This window comes from Brachyistius frenatus, unplaced genomic scaffold (assembly GCF_029030835.1).
Source record: "Brachyistius frenatus isolate BFR_SWC_R1_liver_20210118 unplaced genomic scaffold, ASM2903083v1 Contig_82, whole genome shotgun sequence".
NCBI lineage: Eukaryota > Metazoa > Chordata > Actinopteri > Embiotocidae > Brachyistius > Brachyistius frenatus.
This window is the reverse complement of record NW_027210681.1, coordinates 1160333-1177895: the sequence shown is the minus strand read 5'-3', so window position 1 is coordinate 1177895 and position 17563 is coordinate 1160333. Positions and strand designations below refer to the sequence as shown.

General features: G+C 43.2%; 2 protein-coding genes across 8 annotated transcripts in view; one reads left to right on the top strand and one right to left on the bottom strand.

The window, feature by feature from the left end:
- Positions 1-367: 367 nt before the first annotated feature.
- On the bottom strand, positions 368-9366 carry LOC138627144 (5-hydroxytryptamine receptor 7-like). Its single transcript, XM_069709283.1, has 2 exons — positions 8337-9366; positions 368-6829 (listed from the first exon to the last, which is right to left on the bottom strand). Exons 1-2 carry the CDS (start codon positions 8915-8917, stop codon positions 5926-5928), a joined length of 1485 nt encoding a protein of 494 aa, XP_069565384.1. The 5' UTR covers positions 8918-9366; the 3' UTR covers positions 368-5925.
- Positions 9367-12735: 3369 nt separating this feature from the next.
- arfgef3 (ARFGEF family member 3) overlaps positions 12736-17563 on the top strand; it is a 37592-nt gene continuing 32764 nt past the window's right edge. For 6 of the 7 annotated variants that reach the window (XM_069709355.1, XM_069709354.1, XM_069709353.1 and 3 more), the window contains exons 1-2: positions 12737-13399; positions 15806-15857. In XM_069709355.1, the coding sequence (XP_069565456.1) occupies positions 13315-13399; positions 15806-15857 (137 nt within the window). In that variant the 5' untranslated portion in view covers positions 12737-13314. Of the gene's footprint in view, positions 13400-15805; positions 15858-17563 lie in introns of all 7 variants that reach the window. The other variant, XM_069709356.1, reaches the window with a different exon arrangement.

The following is a 17563-nucleotide window of genomic DNA, read 5'->3' as shown; positions in this document are numbered from 1 at the left end:
ATGTGGGCTGCTGAACGAGAAACAGACCAAATGCTTAGTTCCATTTCTAGTGTTATTTTTATACAAAGTATAAAAAGCGTTATTTTGTCGTTTTTCTCCAAAAGCATAGAAATTTCCGTCAGCAGGATTAAAGGAGTCGGATTTACATATGAGGTTAAGATAAAGACGGGAATTCACTTCATGTTTAGACTCATTTAAATACAAAATGTGGTTCTGCAGCTCAGCCAGATAACAACAGCGAGGCTTGTGATTTACACCGGTACAAAAGTCCAAGATGTTGCGTCTGTGAGTTTGAAGCTGTTCCTTCATTAAAGTCGATTTATGGACGGTAAAGACGACATTCACACCGTTTCACGTTTGAGTGCATTTTTAATGATTCATTTGAGCGAATGATGTCACTTCACACGTTTTGCTCATCGCTCACTGCCCTCATAAAACTGTACAGACTTTAAATATATTTACATTTGATAGTCTCTGAATGGGACAGAGGAATACTTTCATGGTCCACGAATTTTCAGGTATAACAACACTGCTGCTGCTGTTCTTCAATTTCCCCTTATTGCATTTTGTTCAGCACTAAGTTCAGTTGAAAAAAGTTTGGAAAACTTGGAGCTCAAGTAAAAAAAAAGTGAAAATCTGTAATTGGAACAACAAGATTTCATCATGACAACAACAACATGTTTTATAGTCTTGGTGTTAATATACAAGGAATCTGGAAATTTGATTGGTCAAATGAAGAATTGCATCTGCAGATAAAACCCATAAAGCCCGTCTTACTTCGGCTGTTGTGTCCTCTGGGAGCAATGGAGTCATGACTTTCTCCTCTTTTTTTTTTTCTTCATCATAATATATGTACATGTTCACACGACACATGTTGGTAGACAGCATATAAAAAGTCATCTTCCCCCCTTGAGTACTGTTCTTTGTACTTTGATGCTGCTGACAGTTCAAGGTTCTGCAAGATCAGCGCTTACGAACATCCCCTTTAGTACAAATACCTTATATATATATATATATATATATATATATATATATACATATATAAGATATAAAACATGGTCGGGTTTGGCCTTTCTGGTCAAAACCAGCTTATAATCAGGACATCCTCAACGGGCAAAGCACCCGTCGGCGCAACAATTTCCAACATTTCTGGCACACTTGTAGAGCAGCTATTAGCGACAGTTAAATGACGTATGTCTTAAATATTCAACTCTCTATTCATTACCGTTCGAAAAGTGTCACAATCTTTCTCAACATTTGGTGTTGACGGTCTTTTTTGAGTGTTTTTCGGTCGTTTTACTCAAATGGAGGATCTCCTGGAACAAAACCTTTCAAGTGTTTGATTTGGCAGCTGTCTCGTCAGTGCCATTATTTTTAATTAATGAGTAATTTAAACAGCCACATTCACTATCTTTGCTTTTTTAAGAGGCAGACTTCAGTATTCCACAAGAAAAAAACAGAAACCCTAACTTGGTTTTCTACTTTTCTTTTTTTATTATTGACTGCTTTGATTTATCTTGAATCTCTTCCGGTGGACTTGACCTCAAACTTTTTAACTATGTCTGTATGCTTGTATTGAGTGTTTTGTGTTCTTTCATTTCTAAAACCAACATCCTGCACATGAATATAATATTTTGTTGTGACGAAGGCTTTCCGGATTTTTTTAAATTAAGCTGTTTGTAAAAAAAAACAAAAAAAAAAAACAGGTCTGTTATCCGCAAAAGTGACCAGTTTGATCCAATACTTTTATCGGACCACTGGTGTCTGAAGTGCTGCTCACCCAGGAAAGAGCTGCAAGGGGAAAAAAAGCCTTTTTACGCTCAGTTCCTCAGTTTTTTTCGGCTTGTGATGTTCAAGACTGTGTGATCGTTTTCCTCCTGGTTTCTTCCAATGTGCTGAATATTTGAAGTTAACAGTAACTTCCCTTGTCAATTAGTTTCAGTATAATGTGACTTTGTGTGACACTGCTCCTCAGAGGCTTTCGAATGCCTTTTTTTGGAAACCTGTACGCCCACTCAACTCCACTGGCAGCGCTCTGCACATATTCTATGACAGGAAATGGAGCCGTGCCACGACGGCACCGAGCCCAGACCAAACACACTTCAGTGGTTTTCATCCTTTTTTGGCTCACGGCGCCCAAAGTGAACTAATTCCTGTAGTTACGAGGCATGAGGGCATGACTGCGAAGAACCAAGAGCTATGACAGCAAAAGAAGTGTTTACTCATTTCAGGATGGGTTACAGACCACAGCGGACTCAGCCTGCTGTCATCTCCGGGTGTCAAATACTGATGGTTTTTTAAAAGCCTGCTGCCGTCTCAGATGTTTACTCAGTGTGACGTCAGCTTAGGCACCAAAACTACTTGGATAGGGTCAAGAAAAGATAATGGTCTGACGAGGACTTCGACATGAGTTGCTTACCGTACGTACGTTATACAAGTTAAATACGTTGGTTACTTTAAATACATCCATCTGGTGCCTTTGCTTTCTCACAGACTCGATCACCGGTTTCCTGGGTGAGAGTCACGTGTTTCTTAATGTGAGTAAGTTTACTTATGTACGTAACGTTCTCATGGACTCGGACATTAGTCTCCTCAGTAAAAAGAGTTGATGTAATTACTTTAAATAAATCTGCATTGACTTTTGCTTGGTCACGTGCAAAAATCTGTCTCCTGGTGAACGTCCTGTTTTCCGTGATGTTATGTGCATATCTAACTTAATTTACGGCCATGCTGATTTCGGCTTCCTCACAGAGTCGAATGCTAATCTTTTCCATGAGAGTCTTGAGTTTCCTAACGTAAATGCATTTTCTTAACTACATTTCTTTAAATTACTCTGCATTGAATTTTGCAAAGTCATGTTCTCAAACACCGGTCTTCTGGGTAAAAGTCCTGTGTTTTGTAATGTGAGTAAGTTTACTTTGATACGTAACCTAAAGAAGGTCCAGGCTGACTTTTGGTTTTCCTTGAGTCCAAACATCGTTGGCCTTTGGTTAATGTCCTGTGTTTGATCCATACTTCCTTCTCCATACGCAAACTTAGTCACTTTCTACTCCATCACATGACCTCCTTCTTTGAGTCTGGTGGTCGCAGTGTATTTGTTTGTAGCCATATATCATACACAACGACATTACCCAACCCGGTATCATGAAATCCTAAAGGTCAAACAAAAGTGTTGGAAACTCTTTTTTTATTTTATTTTATTTTGTATTTTTTTTATCTGAGTGAACTTGTTTAGTAGAAAGTTTGTATTATGTAACTTACAGTGAATAAGATTTCCCAGCAGTGATCAAAGCCAACACCAGCGTTTCATTTGGGCAAACTGGGTGATTCTGCATCATCTCTGATGAAGTCCAACGTGGTGATTAAGACTCAGAAGCTTGCCAGGTTTTTGTATTTAAAAAAAAAGAAAGAAAGAAAAATCTTGCACACAGCAGCTTTAATTAATGATTCAAAAGTGAATAAAGGCAGCAATTGGAGCGTTCACACTTCCTCAGTAAAAGGAGATTTTCTTCTGAAACCGACAAACTGCCCTCTGTTGCTTCTTCTTAGTTGTTGTACAAATTCAAGTTAATGAAGACAGAATTTCAGCAGCACAGACTGTACTACTACTGGTAGGGTAATTCAAAGTTCACTCCATATCCTTTAAGTATGGAGAACACAAAAGCACAACTGCGGTTCCATCAGAATTAACACCTCTTTGCTACTCGAGTCTGTACACACAATTAACCCGCCAACAATAGAAAATAAAGCTGGCTGAAGTAGGACGAAGCCGGTGCCAGCTGTCATTTCCACTGTACTTACTCTCAACACGCTATAACAGCTTATTCGTGTTGTTGCACACGGGATTTGGCATTACATAAACATTGATTTTATTGAAAATTTGAATGTGCATACATACAAATATCTATATGCACTTTGTCACGGCTCCAGTTCCCTCCCTCAGAGCTACAGCAGTGCTTTTGAAATAATTAAGCTCTGATCTGGGTCCTCTGATCTCTGAGGGAGGTGCTTGGAAAAAAACCTGTGAAATTCCTGCTATGATCTTCTTTCTTTTAACATCTAAATCAGTTTTCATGTCTGGGCATCACCCTGGATTAATGGCCCAGGAGACTGCTACATACAGTGTCTGTGATGTGATGTCTGTGGAGAGGTGACGATGTGATAGGCCACTTGTTTCTAACAGTTTTTCTATTAGTGCTGCCTCAGCGTAGCTGCTGGTCGCCGTGAGAAACTACCGTTTACGTCATTTTACAACGCAACACACACTATTTGGGTCCTTGCGTTGAGTCACAACGTGCTTCAGAAAAGACGCTTCAGCACTTTGGAAGTCAAATAATCACCATCGGAAATTTTGTGATTTTCTGTTTTGTCCTTGCTTTTCTTACCAGTTTGAAGTAGGCAGGGCTCAGCAGAAAACAGATGATATCCTAGATTTATCTTCACCAATCAAACTTGATTTGAGGCAAATGGGGACGTCCAATCAGATGTAATCAACCTCAGTGTCCAATTGAGCACATTAACTTAAAAGTTAGGGGGCTTTAACTGTCATGCACAAACGCCAAACATTTTAGGGTATGATGGCCATCTTTTTCAATTTTATGACACATTTTGACAAAACTACAAACTTTAATAATGAAAGTAAACTGTAAGTTGTGGTGCTGTCGTGTCACTGCAAATTCAAAAGCAGGCCATTCTGAAAGCTCAGAGCTTTAACCACGATCAAGTCCTCCGTGGCTGTTTTTCCTGGGACTCTGCCTGGTTCCTATAAGCTCTTTCCCAGGTGATGTAACGCACACCGAGGCAAAAACTGAGCCACGAGCCCAAAGGACTGTCACACAGTGTGTCAAATCGAAAAACACACCCGGTGCATAGCTTGAAAGGAGCTCCAGTCAAACCTTGAAATGATGATGCAGGAAAAGGCACAGGCACATTCAGAAAACCTCCAAAACAATGATGTGTCTCTCTTCCATCTTTAGCTTCAGCTTTGTGGCCTCTGTACTGTCTATGTGCAAGTTTTCACAACATCTTCTTTACCTAACGATACCTGTTTTGTTCATAAGTGAGCTTCCCACTACAAACACCATTCATCAATAAATTGTTGTCAGCGAAGAGGTGGCCGTGCGGAAAAGCTTCTTCAATACATTGTGATTTCGACAAATAAGCATCTTCAAAAGATATAAAGGATAAAACAGATCAGAACAGCTTGTCCCAAAATCAGCGTGGCTATTGATGTGTACATAAATTTTTACATGTCAGCGGTGTTTTAATGGAACCCGTCCACTCGTCATCGTGACTGTAAACTGAAGTAAGACTCGACATTGAGAAGCAGTGAAAAACAACAGGACACCAGGTGAATACTTTTGGTGTTTCAGCCTCGTGAGCCAACTGAGCTGCTAGAGTTCCTCTGTGTTTGTTGGCGAGGGCACGTTTTCCTTGGCTCGAACTGGAAATACAAGACGTCGGCTACTGAGTGGGAAAAGTTCAATCCCTGGCAGCAGCCGAGTGCAAAGTCGGTGTGTAGCTCCAAAAAATATTTGCAACAAAATCATGTGCAAAGGAGGCTAGCAACCAGTTTCACCAAGGGAGCAACCATCGTTACAATTGTTGGACTTCACCAGGGGCTTAAGAAGCATTCAGTTGTTTTGAGTGAACCACAGCAGCAGCCATTTTAAAATTCTTCACCAGTGAGCTTAACTCTTTTTTTTTTTTTTTTATCCTCAGTCACCAGAATAAAACATTTCTGCTCCTTCTGTGTGCCTTCAATTCAATCACAGCAACACTGCCTCTGTTAGCCTCAGTAATCGGCATACAAATTTGGGGAAGTAACCAATCTTGCAGAATGGCGGCCTTCTGCCACGGTCTGAGCCCCACTGGGTGTTTTCCCAGAGGCTCTCTGCAGTACGGCTGATTGGCAGACGTACAGCTTTACAAATCCGTGTCTGGCTTCTCCACCAGTTTCAGAGCCTCGTGCATGCCAGCTGCCGACAGCTTCCGATTGATGTTCCTGTAGCGGCACCGCAGGAGGTTACTGTAGGTGGTCCTCAGATCGCGGTTGAAAAATGCATAAATGAAGGGGTTAATGAGGGAGTTGGCGTACCCGAGCCACAACAGAGTTCTTTCGAGCCAGAGCGGCACGCAGCTGCACTCGACGCCGCAGACGAACGGCCTGGCGGTGGATACCAAGAAGAAAGGCAGCCAGCAGAAGGAGAAGGCGCCGAACACGATCCCAAGAGTGGCCGCGGCCTTCTGTTCCCGCTTGAAGATGGACTGGTTTTTCCTCTTCCGCCGTTGGTGGTGCTCGCCGGTCTTGAGGAGGCGGGAGACGCGCGTGCTGCACTCCTCCTCCACCTCGCGCTGCAGCTTCAAAGCTGCCGCCACGCAGTCCAAGCTCTCCTCTTCCTCCATTTCCTCCTCCGGCTCGGCCTCTGTCCCTTCAACACTTCCCCTTTCCCCGGATTCTGCCGGCCGTTGATTGCCGTGCCCTCCCCTCGCACCGCGGGCGGCCACGCCCGTACGGTGCTCCCCTTCCCTGGGGAAGCAGGTGATGTTGTGCTTGGCTGCGCTGAGTTTGGCAGCTCGGTAGATCCTATAGTACATGATGACCATCACCGACATGGGGATGTAGAACGCCACAGCTGTAGAGTAGACGGTGTAGCCAAAGTCCTGACTAATGAGGCAGACTCGGCCGTCATTGACGTTCTGCGCCCAGCCGAACAGCGGAGGGAGGGTGATGGAGGCGGAGAGCAGCCACACCGACAGGATCATCTTGGCCATACAACAGCCGTTCTGCCGGACTGGGTACGTCAGGGGCTTCGTGATACCCAAATACCTGAAAAGAAAAATACATCCAAATGACAAAACAACCTCATAAAATGCCTCATTTCATTTCTTTTAAATAATAGCTTAACATGCTTCAGGTATTTTTCTGCCTTATTGGATCCTGAGTAAACGATGCTCTCCCCTCTGTCAACAAGGTGCCCTTGAGCGTAGTGCTTAACCACAATCTGTGGCTGCCATATGCAGCCCCCAGGTGGAAACTTTTATGAAAGAGAAGCTCTGGGATGCCGAGGAAGACCATATGTGATTAATGAAGCCCTGAGTGTTGAGTAAAGCTCAGGTCTACAGTTTGAACACAGAACAGTGCAGTATCTCAGTGTTTAACGACGTACGTTCGCTGTCAAACAACTCATTGACAAAAAACACAGATCAGCCGCTACATTAGAAGCACCTGCCTGATGTCGTGTAGGTTAAAGTTACTATCTCAAAGATCTCTGTATCGTTCTCTTTGGTGGCACCTATGGCGATAAGCGGCAACTGCAGCTGTGGTTTTCCGACTTCACTTCCCAGACATCCAAACAGCGTTACCTGTGTGACGTCGGCTAGTTGGCAGTTAGAATCGGACCACACAGGTCAACCTTCAATCCCCGCTCACATGAATGAGTCTTGGGCAACCTTGACCCAGTTACCGGTTCGCTGGTTGTCCTTCCTTGGAGCAGTTTTGGTAGTTACTAACCTCGGCATACTGGGAGCACCCCATGAGATCGATGCTTTGACCCAGTTGTCTAACCATCGTGAAGTCCCCTCGATCCTCACGCTTGCCCCTTTTTTTTTTTTACTGGCTCCAACACATCCTCAAGAACACTGTTCTTCACTTGGAGCATAATACATCCCACCTCTTGGCATTCACTTCACTTGGATATGGTTTTAACATTGTGGCTGATCAGTAAATTTGATCCTCCAGCCCCCACAACATGTGTGATGTTGAAGAAACAGCACAGATGCCTTTCAGAGTCATTTCACAGCGTGTTTTTTTATGAATGCTTTCAACTCCCTGAACCCTCCAAATTAATTCAGAATGGCTGAATGGTCAGAAAGGAATCTGGTAGGTGGCGGACAAAGAGCTGAGCTGAAAGGTCACAGGTTTGATCCTCTATGTCGGCCACTCTGTCTCACCAATTTTAGTGCGAGTGCCCTTGAACGAGACCCCGAGCCACACTGAGCCTTTCACAAATCCCATGTTTCAATGTCACAGAGGACTGAGAGGCAATTTCTTATTACACTCCCCAATGTAAGCGTGGGATTAAACATGTGAATAAGACTTGGCCAACATGCATCTACTTCTGACAAAAATCTATATTTGGAGACACTGAATCCAAACAGTGATGGATAGAAATCTAACGAATCAATTACATACAAACACATTTTATAGAAAGTTTGTCTAAATAATCAAGAAGCTTTATAGAAAATGATCTTTTGACATATTGATTTATTGCAGTTAGGAATAAAAATCCTAATTTGTTCAAGGAGGAAAAAAAAAAAGAAAAAGTTAATCTCACCTGTCAATGCTGATTACGCACAGAGTCATGATGGACGCGGTGCAGCACATCACGTCCATGGCGATAAAAACGTTACAGAAGAACTGTCCGAATATCCACTGACCACCAATCAGGTCCGTGATACTGACGAAAGGCATCACGGCCAGAGCCACCGACAGGTCCGCCATGGCCAGAGATACGATCAGATAGTTGGACGGCTGGCGAAGCTTCTTGACGAAGCACACGGAGATGACCACCAGCAAGTTCCCGCAGATGGTGGACAGCGTCAACATGGTGAGCACGCCGCCGATCAGGACTTTCTCCACGCGGCCGTAGCTCAGGATCTGCTCACCGCACCGGGTGCCGTTCGTCTCCATGACCTGCGGCTGACTGGAGGCGGACGGAGAAGTCGCTGCTGCCGCTGCTGCTGCAGCCTCTGCGGCGCCCTGCGCAAACTTCAGCAACCGGGGCGCGAGAGCCTCCGAGATCATCATGTTGGTGGAGCCCCCGTGATCTCCGCCACCGACCCTGTCCTCTATCATGAACGACGACCTCATGTTGCCACCGCCAAAAGTTCCGTTACTTGCTCCCACAACAACCATTCTGTTGCCTCCTGTTCCTTTTTATCCATGGACTTGGAAACCCGTCCGGTGGTGACATAGACGCGCACAGATGTGCCGGTGTTGGTGTGAGATATGAGTAATTCCTCTCCACAGCCGCCCTCAGGATAAACTATGCTGGCATGCTCTCTTTCTCTTCATAAAGCCTCGACGCCTCAATTCTTCTATTTAGAGCCATACTCGTCATTACGCACGTGGCGCGCCGCTGGGATATTCCCAAAATACCTGACCTATAAAATACGATTTTATATCCAGTTGTGTGTGGCCTACCTGGCGACTAACTAACTTATCAGCCTTATGTAAAGAAAGACAGAAACTTAAAAACCACAGATGCGCGCAAATATATCACAGAAGTTGAAGCGTGACGTCAGAAGACATGTTGGATAGCCCATAGGCTGCCGAATACTTCGTTTACTAAACATGCAGACAAATTGTACACAGAACACAATCCTCAAGGCCTTTTTGGAGCTCTTTTATTTTTTTATACTGAAAATTGACAAAGTGCCCGTGGATGTCCTCCATCCTCTAGCACGGATGACCGTGCGTAATTGCCCAGAATGAAAAGCTCCGCCGGTTTCAAATGTCTGCATCGCCTTTGTTGTTAAACTCACCCCAAAACACACACATATATACTGGAGCGAGAAAAAAATAAAAAAGATGACGTTACTTAGATTGTGAATGAAGAGTAAATGATGAGGTGAACGAGTGGGTCGTCCCCAGGTAAAAAAAAAAAAAAAAATGCTACTAAATAATCCATAGAAGAAAATGTTTATATATTTTAACATCAGAGTCTTAGATAGACTGCAGGATCGACTTTGATAACTCCACTTTATGGGAAAAGACACAGGACGTTTGAGACACTTTTTTTCAGGAGGACAGGTTTCATTTCAGAGATTCATTGGTCCTTGTGTAATCAAGGTCAGTCCCCCCCCCCCTCCCCCCAATCCCGTTTATGTTTAGAGTTCAGGCGAAGGCATTAAATACTCAGAGCTGCAGTTTACTTTCATCTCACTTCTAAAACTTGAGATTTATGTTGCTGGAGTTGACAACAGGAACCCAAACTGCTTCCGAAGCCTTTCATCATTCTCTAATCTAAATCCAGTTATGATCAAATAACTCCATGTGGCCTTGTATACTACCGCCCCCAAGTGGGCATATAGTGTCTAGTGTTTATTTAAACTATTTAAAGTTTCCAGGTTTTTTTACAAACTACAATTTGCAATATTTATCCACAGAATTTAATTTGAATGAGGATTCATTTAAAAGCTGTGATTCTCAAAGCCCTGCAGAGTTCATCATGTGGTTGCCAGCGGCCCAATTTCACTTTGATGTGATCAAGTTGGAAGTTTTTGCACAATAAGGCAACATTAAAAAAAAAAATCCCCCTTTGCCTCCATCTAGATCACTAGTTTTCTTAAACAGTTAAATTTGGATTAAAAGGATTGAGGAGGAGCAGCTTCAAAAGATGTCCAACTTTAAAAGTCTATTTTAATCCACTGCAGCAGCAACAAGCAGAAAATACCCAAAACTACAGATCGACACCAGCTGATCCTGAGGTCAACGTTCCTGCTGATTGGACACCATGTTGGAAATTCTGTTCTATAAGTATAAGAATAATTATCAGCTTTTTTTTTTATGGATCTTGAGATATTAAAAAAGCCACAGCACCGAACTCAACTTGCTGTCAAAGCACCTGAAACTGCTCACGCCAGGGGAATTTTTGACAAGAAATATATTATTATGTTTTTGAGCAACGTGATGAATTAGTGAATTAGACGCAGGTCACCAATCCCCCAGTTTGGTGTAATTTTGGTCCTGACCCATAGCGCTATCCTGATGTTATACGTTTTAATGTTGTCAGCGATTCTAGAATAGGTTCATGACCTCTGATATGGAGGTTAATTAAAAATTTTTTTAGAGAATATTAAATGTTCACAAGGCTGATTCAGACATTTTATTTGTAACTAAGTTCAGCCAAAGAGCAATAAAACCCTTTAAACATTTTTGCCTTTAGCTCGGTTTTCTTTTTTAATTTTTTAATCTGGGGAAAGTATAAATCATATTTATCTAAAGCTTTGCTCTTCAACACTTCCATAACCGAGCGGCGTCCCTCATTGTTGTCTATGAAAGAATCTCATTCATTTCATAATTAAAGTCACGGTTGAACAATGGCACGAGTAAAAAAAGCTGCCAGCCTTCCAATCATGTTCATCACTCGTCTCTTCGCAGGCGTTTTTTGTTACGCGCTGTTTCTCTGACCTGCCGAGTTTTAATGCGACGACCTTTTAATACCTGTTTTTCACCTGCCGTTTGTGACCGCTGCATTAGTTTTATGATCTTATCTTCCTTTTGTTGCCTCATTCTTTTATTGTTCCATGATCCTAACAGGAACAGGCGGGTCAAGCCAATGACCGCATGCATAAATGAGTGAATATCAATCGTCTCCCTCCAACTTGCACAACTAACGTTGTTTAACAAGTGCATTAAGTTGTATTTGTGAAGGTCGTGTTTTTGTTGCCGTAGAATTGGATTTTTTTTTCCTTATTGGAAATTTGGATTAATTGAACTTTCTGGCAAGTAAATAGGGAGCATTACGTGGCAATAAAAACACTTAAAAGTATGAAGTTATAATTTGTTGAAGAGTGTAGTACATCCAGATCGATAACAGACACACCGAGTCAGATTGACAACCATTTAAAAAGGCTATTCACATTTGGTCTTATCGTGCATCTCCACAAGTGTCTTGAGTGATCACCTCCCTGCTGTACATGGACATTACCTCATACATCATGTAAATAAGCAAATAAATAAACACATACACAAACGTAAGGAGAGATGAGTCGAAGCAACGGGCATTAAACAAAATGAGAAATCCCTGCTCACTTAAAACTCATTAGCCTAATTCAGTTCAACTCTGTTTTAATCATATGGCGGCAAATTACAAACACAAGTCATCTCAGGGCCCTCAACATAAAGTCCTTACAGCAGACAATAAATAATACGAGGGGAGGGAGGAGGCATAAAGATAATGAGATGCACAGGGGACATATTGCATGGAAAGTGAAAGAGAGAGGAGTCGTGGAAGATCCCCCGGCCGAGGCTTAAAGCAGCAACGCTGAGTCGGGGTTACCTGAAACAGCACGAACTGTGAGCTGTAACAAAAGGGAAAGTTTTAGGTCTAATGCGCCGTCTGCAGTACGAACGTTTGGATTCCCATTTGTAAACGGCCGAACAAGCAAATTTTGTAATTCACAACCTGAACCGTCAGGCTTGACCTGATTTGGTAGGTTCAGGGTCAGATTATTGATTTAATTCAAGCAGGTTTGAGATGGTTCGGCTTTACAACATTTCAGTCAGACAGCATATCTGCAAAATAAACTGTCCTATCAGTCTTTGAGATTATCACAAAAATAAAATGGCAAATGTTACAGTGCAGCATCCAGACGCACTTGGTATGCTGTTTAGCATTTTAACCGGCAAATACACCAAACATGTCATACATGTTAGCTCAGCCTTTATGCTTTTTGTTCTGCTTTATGTTTTTATGATGCAGATAGGGATATTAACATCAGAATAAATTAATTAATAACTTCATTTATTCATGTATTGAGTCATAAAGGTAACACTTGAAATTGTACCACAGGAGTTAAAAGGGCAGAGATGTAAATTTCACTCTAAAAAATGTTTAAATAATAATGGCGCTTTTATTGTGAAGGCTTTCATCCGCTGTGTGTGAGCTTCCTCCCTCCACCTGCCGCCCCGCTCACACCGGAAGTCCTCCTCCATCGCCCCCGCCGCACTTTCGAGCTTCCCCACGGAGACGCGGTGTAAATACTGCGTTGCCAGGTCCGGAGAGAAACCCCCCTCTCTGTCCGTGCAGCTCGTGGAGGCGGTGGGGGGGATAACAGGAGCCGGATCTGGCAGCCGCGAGGAACACACGGATCAGCTGGAGCGGATCTCCAAACAGCTTATTTCTGAGGAATAAGTGACGGACGGAGATGAGCGAAGGGCGTTTTTTAATTTGTATTGTTATTCCTGAAGGTTTTGTGCCGCAGGACGGAGGACAGCTGGAGATTATCGGTGAGGAGATCATCGCTGGAGCCGCTTCCTCCTTCCACCGTCCAGAGGATCGACGGCTTGGCCTGACATCACCGGCTGGACGCCGGGAATGAATCATCGTCTTCGTCGGGGGGGTTCAGGGATGCTGTCACTGTCACGGCACCCTTAAAAGATCCCGCAGACGAACCCCCGCCCCCTACACACACACACACACACACACACACACACACACACACACACACACACACACGTCCACGGAGACACCCAGCACGACTGTGCCCCCCACCCCCCCTCCCACCCCGTCGGCTGTTTGTTCCAGCATGGAAGAAATCCTGCGAAAGCTGCAGAAAGACGCGTCCGGACACCGGCACAAAGGAATCCGCGACGCCTGCGTCTACGCCTGCGGTGAGTGCACGACAGCCCCCCCGGGTCTCTCCGGCTGGAGGAGGGGGAGGAGGAGGGGGGGGGGCAGGCAGGGATGGGATGGAGATGGTGATGGGGAGGCGGCCGGTGTGTGTGTGTGGGTGTGTGGGGGGGGGGGGTGAGGGGGGATAATCTGGGACTGTGTTCACCTGGTAGTCTTTAGGAAACAGATCACCTGCTACAGTTAATCCCCGGGGCCTCCACCTGCAGTGTTTATCATGAGTTAAGGTGTGTGTGTGTGTGTGTGTGTGTGTGTGTGTGTGTGTGTGTGTGTGTGTTTAATTAATTACACAAATTGTAAACTTCAACCTGACCTCATATCTTCATTTCTTTCAAACAACAATACTTTTTTTTAGACTACAAATGTCATAAATTCAAAGTTTCCAACGTTGTCAAACAGAAAAAAAACCCATCTCTGTTCAGAAAGGCCGCATGTTTATTGTGGAAAAAGACCTCAGAACATTCATTAATCCTCCGTTTCATAATTCATTCATGGTCATAAATAAACCTTAAAAAAAAAACAACTTTAAAGCATTAAAAACACAACACAACTCATAATTATATTTCATCTAACAAGAAGGAGCTTGTAAAGTTTGCAGCTTAATGCCACCGACTTTTATTCTCAGTAACCTGTAGATACTTCACACAGATGTCACTCCTGTACTACAGAGACCTGCTGTTCTGTACGGGTCTATTTGTGTAATCTAATAATGTTCCTTGTGTAATGTAAAGTGGCTGTGATAATAGCAGCCATTTGATGACATCACTCGTATTGTTTGTGCATTTTAGAGTGTTTACAGTGTAGAAACAGGAAGTGATTTCATGCTAACAGAAGAATCCAAAGGCTGCAGGTTTTTTTGTTGACATGAACATACATGAAAACCATTAAGAACCTTTTCAGCCAGAAGCGGTTTGCAAACAAAAAAAACCTTCTCATTACTGCCAGTCTGCACAGTTCAGTGCTTCCTCCACCGGTTCTTCTGCACTCGCATCCCGCAACGCTGAGCTGAACAGAAACAAGCCTGGAAAAAAAGAAATTCAATTTAAAGAAGCTGAAAAAAACCCAACGTTTTCCACTGACGTCAGCACCGGAGACTCTGTTTGGTATTAATAGTCATGATGGGCCGGTCTGACCTTTAGGATGGCAGCGGAAACAACAGGTGAACAATGGGTTCAGGTTGTGCTGATGGCTGGAGAACACACACACACACACACACACACACACACACACACACACACACACACACACACACACACACACACACACACACACACACACACACACACACACACACACACACACTCTGTATTAATGCACCGTGTCCAAGGGCATGTTTACACAAAAGGGGAACAACGGCAAACCATGAATGTACCTGCAGACACAAGAACAACAGGTAAAGTGTGTTTAATTTCAGGAGACATAGAGAATATCACACTTACCTTCAAATGTATTGAAACACGCCCATAATATCAATTAGTGTGCAGCTTGTAATGATCTCTGCATGCAAAGGATGCCACACACAAGGACGAGGCAGTTCTGCACTAAACCTGGAAACACGTGTAGCATGATATCCGCTGCAGAGCTCAGGAGATTTATGTCATGTTTCAAATATGTCTCATGTTTCAGATCTCTGCCAGGACAAATGTTTGTGCTTTTTGTTTTTAAGTATGTAGGTGAAATGAGGATCCTGTTTTCACTGCAAACGCTGCACAGCATCACTTCTAACATGTGATCACAGGGATGTTCGATATTTAACTTTTGTAGAGCTTAAAGCCGCATTTATTCTGCACGCTTCTAGTTCCCGTCCTTCATTATGAGTATGCAGATTGTCTACTTGTTGGTTATAATCAAGTGTGACTCAAACAGGAGGAACTAGTGTGTTTTTCTGGAACTATTTCCAGCTGCAGATCAATCTGAACCAGATTATTCTTAGAATAATAATAATAATTAAAAAAAAAGCTCACGTTTCTTCTCTGGTCTTTCTGAGCTCAACAAACAGAAGACTTCACCGCTTTGAATTCATGTTTTGTTTTTTTTAGTTTAAAGGTCCAGTGCGTAGGATTTAGGAGGACCGAATGGCAGAAATGGAATATAATATTCAGAATTAGGTTTTTATGAGTTTATGATCACCTGAAACTAAGAATTGTTGTGTTTTTCGTCGCCTTAGATTGAGTATTGTAAATGGAGGGAGCAGGTCTCTTCTCCAGAGCTCAGAAGGGACAAACCAAAAAACTGTTTCTGGAGAAAGACTTTCACATGTTTTACAGCCGCTGTAGAGGAGGACAGGATGGTGTTGGTGTCATTGCTCCTTTAATTTAATATAATTCAGGTCATCTGTCGGGTGTTTTTATTCACACTGTTTCTTTTCTTTGTTCCTTGAACTACAGAAACTCTCCAGTCTCAGAATGGAGCCGCCAAGATTTCCCCTTCGCAGCTTCGGTAAGTTTAACGGCACCGATTCGGTGATAAATAATTCTGCTGTGAACGTGTCGGATCTGCGGCGACTCATCTGCATTCAGACCTCCATCATGTAAGAGTCACATGAGGGTCACTATTTTCATTTGGTTGGATTTTCAAAGTAAAACAGCTTGTCTGGTTTGAAGTAAATAAACCTGCAGACTCATGGAATAGAAATGAGAGTAGAACAGAAAAGAAACGGGTTATTGATCGTGTGCCAGTCTTCCTCAAAGGAAATCAAGACACAGTTTGTAATTGAGCTGCAGCAGTATGAACTGCAGGATTCCTGCATGTGCTGCAGTTTGAATGTACAACATGTGAACTGTGAAGTGAACGTAGAACTGCCGGCCAATTTTGGATGCTCAAACACGCCATGAATTATTAATCCGCTAACCTCTGTTATTTTATTAGAGGTTATTAGATGAAATATTGATGATAATGTCTTTATAATGAGGATTCTCAATGCTCTTCTCCGTCTCCACAATTTCAAGCCTCTCATCACGAACTGTTCTCTCGGCCACTCGAACGATGACGACACCTACTCTCTCACACTGACGCCAAAACACCGAAGCAGCACTCATCTCTGAAGGATGGGTCGGCCTCCGTTAACAGAATAATGATAGTTTTGATTGAAGAAGTACATAATTATCTCAGAGAGGAGTTTATTTATTCATTCCGTCATGAAGTAGTTTCAGAAGCTTTGAATTTGCTGTTTTGCAGCTCTGATTTCGAGCCGGATGTGGCGTCTCCCTCGTTGTCTGCTCCTTATTTGTTGCTCATAAACAAACTCCGAATGGATTGGAAATATTGGGAATCTATATTGTGCCAACCGCGACTCCCTGCAGCCCGTTTGAAACAGCGCAGTTGTGACAGCTCAGAGCAGCCAGAGAGCGCAGAGCTGCAACCCGGTGAGCGAATGTCAGCAGCAGAGATGAAGACTCAGCCGAGCACAGATAAGGAGAGGGAGGTGGAGAGCACGGAGAGGACGCAGCGAGACTGAGGAGGGAAGAAATGGGGAAAAACTTTGGCTTTGTGGTTCAAACACAGTCATCGGGTTACATAACAAACCCAGTGTCAAACTAGTGGTTAGTTTATTGAGCAAAGGAATGATTACAAAAAATTCCCTCAATTTGAATAAATATAATAAAAAATGGTCTCAAATTTAAAGTAAATACTATTGAAAAAACAAAGCTGGGCACAGGATAGAACCACAGACTGGATATAAAAGAGTTCGTAGCTTCAGGTCTGTAAAATGGTTCCGATCCAGAAGTGTCTTCAGCTGCAATACCAGCGAGTGCCACTAGAGGTCGGCTCCAAAAAGCCTCCGGCTCCATAGACTCCCATTCAACTTCTCTCATCAAATCCAAAGTGAATAAAATGTGTCCATCAGTTCTCTCGGTGTTGTTAGCTAAAGTCACTCCTTCTTCTTAGTTTTCTGGAGGTCCATCTGAAAATAATCCCTCATTCATTAGAAAAGAAGATTCAAGAAGACCTGTTTTTGGGGGCGTGTCTGTTTGATTGACAGGCCTGTGGTGCAGTCAATGTCGGTGGGCGGGAAGTAGTATCGTCAGGTTTCCAATCAGATCAGTGAGATCCACCGCTGGCTCCTCCCCCAGCTCGTCCAAATATGGTCACTTCCTGCTCCAAAAAATCTACAGCTACAGTCCCACCTGTGTTTTTAAAATAAA

Coding starts and splice junctions, on each gene's coding strand:
- LOC138627144 (XM_069709283.1), bottom strand. CDS start 8,917: ATGGTTGTTGTGGGAGCAAGTAACGGAACTTTTGGCGGTGGCAACATG. Junction 6,830..8,336: donor TGCGTAATCAGCATTGACAG/GTGAGATTAACT, acceptor TTTTCTTTTCAG/GTATTTGGGTATCACGAAGC.